This window comes from Xyrauchen texanus, chromosome 43, assembly GCF_025860055.1.
Source record: "Xyrauchen texanus isolate HMW12.3.18 chromosome 43, RBS_HiC_50CHRs, whole genome shotgun sequence".
Lineage (NCBI taxonomy): Eukaryota > Metazoa > Chordata > Actinopteri > Cypriniformes > Catostomidae > Xyrauchen > Xyrauchen texanus.
The window spans coordinates 17998885-18008937 of NC_068318.1; the positions used below are offsets into that span (position 1 = coordinate 17998885).

Consider the following 10053-nt stretch of genomic DNA (forward strand, 5'->3'; position numbering starts at 1 on the left):
GCAAGAACTAACAAGGGAAACAAGGAAACTAAAGGGCTTAAATACACAAATGGAACAGACAAGGGAATAAGGAACACCTGGGGAAATAATCAGGGAAAGAGAACTAATCAGGGGAAAACCAATCAAAATGAAACTACAAAAGGACTACAAAAACTAAACAGGAAACAGGAACTAAACTTCAAAATAACAGCACAATAACAAAAGACAACAGAGAACATGACATTAGCTTCATTTAAATTTCTAACTCATATTTGGTTTGAAATAAAGCTCTTTAAATTGTAAGACTGCACTTCTCCAATCACAACACAAAAACACTCTTTGTCTCCATCTGTCTGCCCTTTCAATTTTCCAATCTCTTGTGGATTGCTATGCCATTTTCATCACACATACCTCAATCCTCACAAATGTGCAGATGGTCACACTGGCCATTCTAACATCTACACTGCTGTGGTAGACCTGTACTTACACGTACGGTGAGTGGCCTGCCAGGAATCTGATATCGTTAGAAGCTGACACTCATCCCCCTTTCTAAAAACACAATTGCATAACCACACAGGGGACAGCGCAAGGTGGAGCGGCCACTGGATAGTGACATTTAAGAAGCACTGGTGGCCACAGTGTGCTTTCAACCAACAGCTCTACAAGTCATTCTGAATTTGAACATGGTATATCTCTTCTACATAGTCTCCTACATAGATCACAGGACGCCCTACATGTCAAAAACAAATTGAGAAGGAAAGGAAAGTCTTATTAGACAGTCTCTTTCATACGTTCCCTCTCATCAAAGTGTGATTTGTTATCATTAAAGATTGAAGATGGGAGAGGAGAGAGAGTCTTACCAGTCGTAAATCTTTTATTTATCTTTTTCTGTGCTTCAATTGATTGAAAGGGTGATTATGAGGTGAATCTGCAAGCATGATTGTAGGAACATACAATATCACTACCTAAGAGACTTGATAAACAAGGCTTTTAGTTATCTTGTTTCCCAGCTCACTGCCCCTGTTGTTAGCTCACACGCCGTGAAGTACACAGAAGTAGGGCTGTGTCGATATAATCAAATATCTATATATCATGAAACTTTTTCTAACAATATTGTATCGATACTTAGATCCATGTATCGTGATATTTTCAGTGCAGTCTGAGATCCTTCTATGAGGCACGACAGAGACCAACTGATCCTGCAGGATTCACAGTTTCTCTCATGAACAATCTGGACCTCTCTCACACATTTGGATCTAGGGCCGGGATGAATATAGATTTTCTACTTAATCTTCATTTCTTTCTGATCTCTACAGTCAGCTATTTATCAATATAATATATGCAATTTCAATACACCATATTTATTGGACTACATTTATTTATTTTTTTCTTTAAAGCTAAAATGCCACCAAAATGATGAAAAACGTCTATAAGGAGGGAAATGCATCTGTTTCATTCAGGATTTTTCTGAGGAGCCGACAATGAGGTTCGGCTGCAACAGTGGCTCACAACGTCTCATCACCTCCATCAGGGAATGGAGGTTACATCCATAACCTAGACGTTCCCTGTCTGTCGCTCACTTCGACGTTGTGTTGAAGAAGTAGTAATTTAAATCACGCCATGTGCTGAGCCGTGTACGTGTACTGCTGACACAGGAGCGGGCAGGTATTTTACGTGCCAAAGCGACCAGCTGTGCCAGGCTGCACGTACCCTTCCCCAACGCCCCATAAAATCATCAAATCCTTCTGGTACTTTACCCCAGACAGGGGTGAACAAGGTGACGTGCCAAGCATGGGAGCAGGCCACGCCAGCCGTGCCTTTTCTCTCTCTATGTTTCTCGCATAGAGTTAAGCTGGGGCTTAATGTTTAATCTTAATGCTATCAAACACACTCGGGGAAGGCGATCTTTCACAGTTTTCCTATTCTTTCAGTGGGGAAAGACCCTGCGGAGACCATACCTGTCCAGACTGGGGGAGGTAAAGAGTTGTGAAATACATCACATGGGCTTTTAGGTCACATGTGGAAAATGGCGCGGTGGTAGATCCTACCTCATGGGGAGGGAGGAGTTGCTACAAACACGGTGACCAGGGGTCCGTGAGGACTGCCCAAGGGAGATGCGGGTCCGCTCACAAGGGGACCATACCGCGGAAAATATGCACAGGGGGATAATCCACGTGGGAGACCGTCCTGTGGAGCACCTATTCTAGTACAGAGTAAATTGAGTCTTGGTCGGCAAATTCCTCTGCTGAATTCGTGGACCAGAGTGCTAGGGAGGAGTCACCCAGGGAGTCAAGTTTGTGGGATCTCCTGGGGAAAAGGCACACAGTATTACATCAGTGGAGGGAAAGGGGGCTATGTGCAAGCAGTCCACCTGGTCAGTTTGTCAGCGAATACAGAGTTCTCATATGCATCAACCCCAGCAGTGCGACCGCCGCGGAGGATTCCATATGCCCCAGGAGCTTCTGGAAATGTTTTAAGGGGACCGCCATGCCCAGCCTGAACGCGGGGAGGCATTTCAGCACTGACTGTGCGCGCTCATTGGTGAGGCACTCTAACATTGAGACTGAGTCTAACTCCATGCCGAGAAAAGAGATGCTCTGAACCGGGGTGAGCTTGCTCTTTTCCCAGTTGACCTAAAGCCCTAAACGGCTGAGGTGCCTGAACACCTCGCCCCTGTGGGCGCATAGTAACTCTCGGGAGTGAGTCATCGAGGTAGTTGAGAATGCGGATGCCTGCTTCCTGAAGCGGGGCAAGGGCTGCCTCTGTGACCTTCGTGAAGACACAAGGGGACAGGGACATGCCGACGGTGAGGAACTTGTACCGATATGCCTGGCTGTCGAACGCGAACCCTAGAAAGGGTCGATGTCGAGGCAATATTGAGACATGGAAGTACGCATCCGTCAGGTCTACCGCTGCGAACCAATCTAGATGCCGGATGCAAGATAGAATGTGTCTTTGCGTGAGCATTTTGAAGGGGGGTTTGTGCAAAGCCCGGTTGAAAACTTGCAAGTCCAAGATCGGTCGTAAGCCACCACCTTTCTTGGGAACGATGAAGTAAGGGCTGTAGAAACCCTTCTTCATCTCGGTTGGAGGGACAGGCTCTATTGCGTTCTTGAGTAAGAGAGTCGCAGTTTCCAGGCACAGGGATTTGGCATCTTTGCCATGTACTGCAGTAAAGTCCTCCACCGGGGGATGGAGTGGTCTGCTTACCAGCTCCGGAGCAAGCATCTTGGTCCCTGGGTCGTCCGTCTCAGGAACGCTTGGGAGCCTTCCGGGTCCTCGAAAGGGTTCATGAGATGGGGGGTGTGCGCCTCCTGCGGGGTGCTCGGCGCTGGGGCTGAGAGCTGGGCACGGGTTGAGGCGGAGCTTTGTGTTTCTTAGGTGCAGGTGGACACCCTCGGCGGGTAGACAGGCACGGCCCGTGCTGGAGGTGTGGCGGGGCATGATGTGAGATATGGCCTCCGTCTGGTTTTTCACTGCTAAGAACTGCTGGGCGAAGTCCTCTACAGTGTCGTCGAAAAGGCCGAACTGAGAGACAGGTGCGTCGAGGAAGCGTGTTTTGTCCACTTCGCGCATCTCAAACATGTTCAGCCACATATGTCGTTCCTGAATCACAAGAGTGGCTATCGTCTGCCCGAGTGACCGCGCTGTGACCTTCGTGGCCCTGAGGGAGAGGTCGGTCGCTGAGCGCAGTTCCTGCAGCACGTCGGGATCAGGACTAACCCAAGTGCAGATCTTTAAGACCCTTGGCCTGGTGGACTTGCAGGAGGGCCATGGCATGCAGGGCGGAAGTGGCCTGTCCAGTGGCGCTGTAGGCTTTGGAGGTCAATGAAGATGGCATCCAACAGGCCTTGGAGGGGAGCACAGGGCGACCCCACCAGGTGGCGGCGTTCTCGGGGCACAGGTGGAGCGCAACCGCTCTATCCACCTGGGGGGACCGCCGTGTACCCGTGGGCCGCTCCGCCGTCGAGGGTAGCGAGAGGCATGGTGATGGGTTGACGAACTCGTCAGCTCATCGTGCACTTCTGGGAAGAAAGGAACCGGGGGGGGCGGCTGTGGAGAGGACAGAGGGTTCCAGTCCAGCCCCGAAGGCAGCAGCCCAGTCGAATGATCTGCGTCAGACGCCGAACCACTCACCAATACAGTGGCGACCTCATCCGGATCGGGGGGCCCTAGAGAATTTTCAGGCTGGCCGTGAGGCGAGCCGCTGTTTCCTCGAGCCCGGACGGAAGTCAATGAGCGTGTCGGGGGGAGGGTGGTTCGCGGGGACGTACCCGTCCGCTGCCATCCCCAAATCGCCTCCATCGCCAGCTGGGTCGTCCTCAATTCCGTGGGAAGAAGCAGCGACATAGGGGGCGGCTGGAGTGGGGTTTCTTCTGAGGAAGGAAAGCTGCGACCACAACGTTGCCATGGTCATGTTCTCGCAATGAGAACATGAGACATCCACAAACGCTACCTCAGTGTGATCGCTGCCCAGACACACGAGACAGCGCCTGTGGCCGTCAAGAGCGGAGAACATTCTACCGCATCCAGGAACTACACAGGGGCGGAAGGGCATCTTTATAAAGACGCATCCTGAAAAGTACGTTCAACGCCAGCTGTGTATAATGTGCTTTTAGAGAAATAACTCTTTTAACTGTGCTGTCGAAACGCCCAGGGGCAAAGCTGCACTGCCATGCAGAGAAGGAGAAAGCCGCTGATGTGCGCCATACAACAGCAATCACTCAGAGATGGGAGGAACAATGTGTGACTCGCAGCTTGCTGCATACACAACTGGTCGGCTCTGAAGGAAATTTCTGAATGAAACAGATCCATTTCCCTCCCTTTATACCCGTATGTCCGGGGACGGGACATGCAAATTCTGTCTGCTAATTTCTCATTGGCCTTTTCTCATAGATCAGAGATGCAAAAGGCTCTCAAGAGAGACCCCAAGTTTCGCTTCTTCTACACAATGTTGAAGTGAGCAACAGACGGGGCACTAATGATAAAATACAATTTGCAAAATGTATATGTCCGTAATTTAACAAGAAGGTAACCTGTATAATGAATAACAGCATTAGCTGAAAGACAATTTCTTTCATAATGTATGCAAGCAAAATGGACATGATAACTGAACTATACCCAAATTCATTTGAGGTATACTCGAACCATGATATCATGATATATCGAATCATGATATGTGTATCGCAATACATATCGTGTTGTGAGGTGGCTAACGATATTCAGCCCTAGTCATAAGTGTCTTTCAGACACAGGGTGATATAAGACTGTGAGTGTGCCTTTGAAGCAGACTCAGCTGAAGCAGACTTGGCTCTTGCTCAATACGAAAAGCATGAGCTTTGAAGTGTACTCTTGTGTGAGCGCTGTCCGCACTTATGTCCCTGCAGATGCACAAACTGTCAAGGGCTTCTGAATGCAGCCTCACTCAACTGCATTAGCAGTGTGTGGAGCAACCACACAAAATCCCACATATTTACACTTACATATATTTATGCATGCATACATTGTCACAGGTGCTGAAAGAGCTGAAATCTCTCTTTCTCCTCTGAATCGCTCAGTATCACACTATGCAAGTCCAACAACAGCAGCTGGATTGTGGTTAGGTGACACTGTTTCAACAGCTGTTCACAATGACAATGAGAGGATTAGGAAGAAAAATCAAAGTGAAACGCTTATACAGTATGTGTAAACAGACCAATTTTTTTGTAGAAAGGTGTCATTTGTGAGGGTAATTACATGTAATGTCAACTTAATGATAGAAGGAAAAACATAAAATGCATAACATTTTTAATTACAGTAAGGGTCTAAAAATGGTCAGGAGGGTTCCAGATTTTCACCAAGTACAGGTCCAATTATGTCAAACTACAGTGGAAGTTCTTTGAACCCCAGTCTCCTGAGAGTGATAAGATGCTGAGAATTTTTTTATGGCATGGTCAGGGTAATGTGAACTTTCTCTAGCCAAAGCTCAGACCTTAAAATGCTTTAAACAAGAATAGTAATTTCAGCACAACATTCAACATAAAACTAGTGAAGGTTTGACAAATTGGTAGTAACTTCGAATATTCAGCTGAAAATGTGGCATTTTCATTCTAAGCAAACTTTTTCCTCTAATTTGTACAAAAGCTTGACAAAGTCTTGTGGTTTGGATGGAATGGCTGCATAGGCTCTATATAATGTAATGCAGTTAAGATCAGTTGACAGAATTCATGGCATAATAATTTTAACAAAAAATATTCCCATTCTCATTTTCCAATTAATTTCCACTTAATTTCCAGAAGCACAAATCTGGGTTAAAGTGAGGCAGTTACAATGGCAGTGAATGGGGTCGATCTGTAAATGTTCAAGTACTCACTGTTTAAAAAGTTTAGCCACAAGACACAAACAATATGTGTGTTCAGATTATTTTAGTGTGATAAAATCTCTTACTAACCTTTTCTGTTTCCAGTTTTGCCGTAAACTCTGTAATCCCCCAAAACGGGATTTACACAACAATTTAAACAACTTTACATCTCAAATACACAAGTTTTAACAGAAGAATCAATGTAAGTTCTTTTAAAAATATAAGCTTAGTATTTCTGCTTTTAAACCCTCAAAAAACTGGCCCTACTTATTTCCATCATAAGTGCCTCACTGTAAACTTCATTTTTGCATTTTGCTTGGGGGGAGGGGGGGGTACATTGGGTGTAATCAACAATATACCTAAAATGCTGTCAGTTAAGCTTAAACTTGTATTGAACCCGGAATAATCCTTTAAATTATATTTTACTGTAATACTGAAAAACAAGTGAAAATTATTTTTGTGGTTAACAACATTGTGCCATTAATTCTGTCGATTTCTGTAATACAAAAGATTGCACTTTAAATTAGGAAAGTGTATCTGGTAAACGGTTTACCCTTCATTAAATCTTAACCCTTGACTCTTTAACATATACTGAAGGCGAGTAAGTTGTCAGAGCACAGAGGCACGTTGTTTCACCATGTATAATTTACGCTTTAGGCTGAATGTCAAAGTACATTCTTCTCAATGGGAGACAGTTAACAAGTCGACTAATTAATTAATTCGGTACCTTATTCATTAACTGTATCCTCATACAACACTACATGTCACACGTGAATGGCACGTGAAGAGCTTAATCAATGAACGGTGCACGAGAATTGCGGTCCATAACCCAGAAAGATACATGAAAGCTCACCAGCATTTCTCAGTTTCCGATTCCTGAACACCGAAATTATGACTAACAGGTTACCCAAAACATCCACCACTGTGGTGAAGATCAGCACGCTGGCCAGCACCGCTATCACCCAAGCGGGATGCGTGGTGGAACCCAACGCGCGACCGAGGTGCCCCAATTCTGTGCTGTTCGTCAGGAGAGCGATGTTGTCTGGCATCCCGGACCAGCTTCTTCTGAAAGCTTTGGTTTGTTAAAACTTATTCACGCAACCTGAGGAAGTAAAGAGAATATCAACTTACAACTCAAACCGAACTGCTCTGATAAAGTAAAAGCGCATACCGGAATATTTTCATAGGTAGCCTATAACTCCCATACATGTAAAATGCGAGTCTTTCCATTTGGCTTTCAACAGAACTTGGAAACAGTTGAATCATGAATCTCGGCTGATGTTGGTTGTTCCGCGCGCCTAGCATCAATCCTCTCTCGAAAAATAATCGATGGAGTCCGTCTAAACATCTTCTCAGCGCCTCAAACTAATTTATGTCCAGTAGTTTAGCTCGTCTTGCCTCGTCCTCACATTGAAACTGGTGTTGTCCTACGGAACAGAGCAGAACTGGCGCCGTGTTGTCCCATGGCGACCGTTACTCTCGCTCCAAGTTATTTTTTAAAACAGCTGTCGGAATTGTAAATCCAGCGTGCGACCAGCGGGGAATCTGGCCAGTTGATTGGCTCGCGTTCCGAACGTATCCAAATAACGCGGCGCGCATAGCTACTTGCGCGGGAGTTGTCATAACAACGAATGTGCGCTATGACCGCACGCCTCCAACAAAGAGGCGCATGGTCGACTGGTTTCCTGAGACTTTATGAGTCAGTGATGTGTTTATGCTTCGTGTTAACTATGGAGAAGTTACAAGGGGGCAATTACCCCCCTCAGCCAGACCGCTGTGTAATTTTAAGCTAAATTAAATCTTACGGAAAAGTGCCAAATCTGTGCCCCCTTCGAAATTTCAAATGTCCCTTCAGGTAGATTATCCTGCTCCAACTCTGCGTCCAAGTAAACTAAATCTTCTCAAACGACTGACTGAATCTGGTGTGTCTCTTAATGAGCGAAAGTTAGCGCGCGCGCACAGCAGGTGCCTCTAATTGATTCTCATGCGCTGCCTGAGCAAAACAGTGGGATCCCAAATCCAAGCTGCATTTATTATAACGGAATACGATTTACCTCTGTTCGTTTATTTTTCCATTGATTTAAAAAATAATAACGAGTGCATTTAAACATGTAATATTAAAATTATTAAAATAAGGTTATTCATTGGGGACGAACTACTAAAATGGTAATGATGTTATATAATGTGTTTAAAAAAATAGAAAAGACCTACTGGAACACTGGCATCTAATAGTCTCCGTTGTAATCAACATGGCACAAGAGTTGTAAATGTTTATTGAAAGGTGCACTCAGTAGTTGTTTTCCACTTTTAGAAAGTTTTTCTTCTAAAGATATGAATACTATATTTGCAACAGATGTATAAAATCATGAGCACACACACCTCCAGTCATATCAGTAACCTTATACAATAAAAGCTGTTTTACTGTATGCGAAGAAGGTCCCCTCATATGGGCTTGTGAGGTCCCCTCAAATAAGCTTGATATTACTCTCTTAATCTCAGTAACTGCCCTATTATTGGACACCTTCACTTATGCATTAAATTAAAAGAGATATGAGGAAATACGTTTTACTAGATTGTTTTACACATAAGAGATAATTTTACTGTAAAATAAAAACATATGGTATGTTTCAGAACTCAAAACTTTTTCCTCACTGCAAAAAGAGCAATTGGCCAAGCTGGCAAAACGACTCTTTCATTATTTCCTCCCCAATGTGATTTCACACTGTGGTGGACTTTTGCATCTGACCGCCTCCACAACAACACATCGACAACTAAATTACCTTATCAAGTCCTTAGCTCTGCCCAGTAGCAGTGAGCAGTGAGATGGCAATGGGAGAGCAAATCATAACAGTGGGTGTTTACTGTCAAGTCTTAAAGGAGAAGCAGCAACAAAACCAAGCATTTCTGATAGAGGGTCAGAATGAGTATGGAAAATTATCATGTTTTACAAAAAAAAAATAATAAAATAAAAAAAAAATAAAACTGTTTTTTGTGCAAAAAAAAAATAAAAATAAAAACAACTACTAATATAATATGTGAACCTCAAGGAACATTACACATATAAAAAAGCATGAATAATAAATAATAAACTGACTGTGAATAATACATTTCTACAATGGCTTTTGTTACTGAACACTATTGTATTTAAATGATGCTGATTCAAGCCCCTAGGTGTCAGTGTAAGTGTAAGAACACATAAACAAATTTTTTTAAGAGTGCATCTTTAAGCAGTGTAGATGTGACTGACGGGCATGACAGTCAGACACAGTACAATAAAGTTATTTCCCTGTTTATACAAGTAAGTAATATTGGACAGAAACGCATGTCCTTTCCTCCACATTGATGTGAGTCTTCTCAACCATGGGAAATGAGGTCTGTCGAAAATATCCTCTGGGTATTTTTTTTTTTTCATTCCCAGTACAAAGTAGCATGAAAACTCTGAATTGTGGCAGCTTGGCAAATGGTAAATTCAAAGCAAATGTGGGAAAACTGGAAGAGTAGAGAAGATGCGACTAAACTATGCTCCATGTTTCAGTCTTGATAGGCTTGGAACAAATCAGGCAGCTCTGCTTTTTGTTATGCCTCCCATATTTCAAATGAAGCATCTGTGTTTTTGCTGCAACAGTGGCATGCATTTTTAACCTCACCGTAAACATCAATTAAAGTATTTTATCCCATATAGTTTAAACACCAAGTGTAGGCTACAATAGCGTGAGTATTATAAATATAACCCC

At 44.1% G+C, this 10053-nt stretch overlaps 1 protein-coding gene across 1 annotated transcript in view; it reads right to left on the reverse strand.

Moving 5' to 3' along the window:
• Positions 1 to 7368, reverse strand: part of LOC127635939 (melatonin receptor type 1B-B-like) — a 28856-nt gene extending 21488 nt beyond the window's left edge. The window contains exon 1 of the mRNA XM_052116241.1: positions 7173 to 7368. Coding sequence (XP_051972201.1) covers positions 7173 to 7368 — 196 coding nt within the window. The remainder of the gene's footprint in view (positions 1 to 7172) is intronic.
• Positions 7369 to 10053: the final 2685 nt, after the last annotated feature.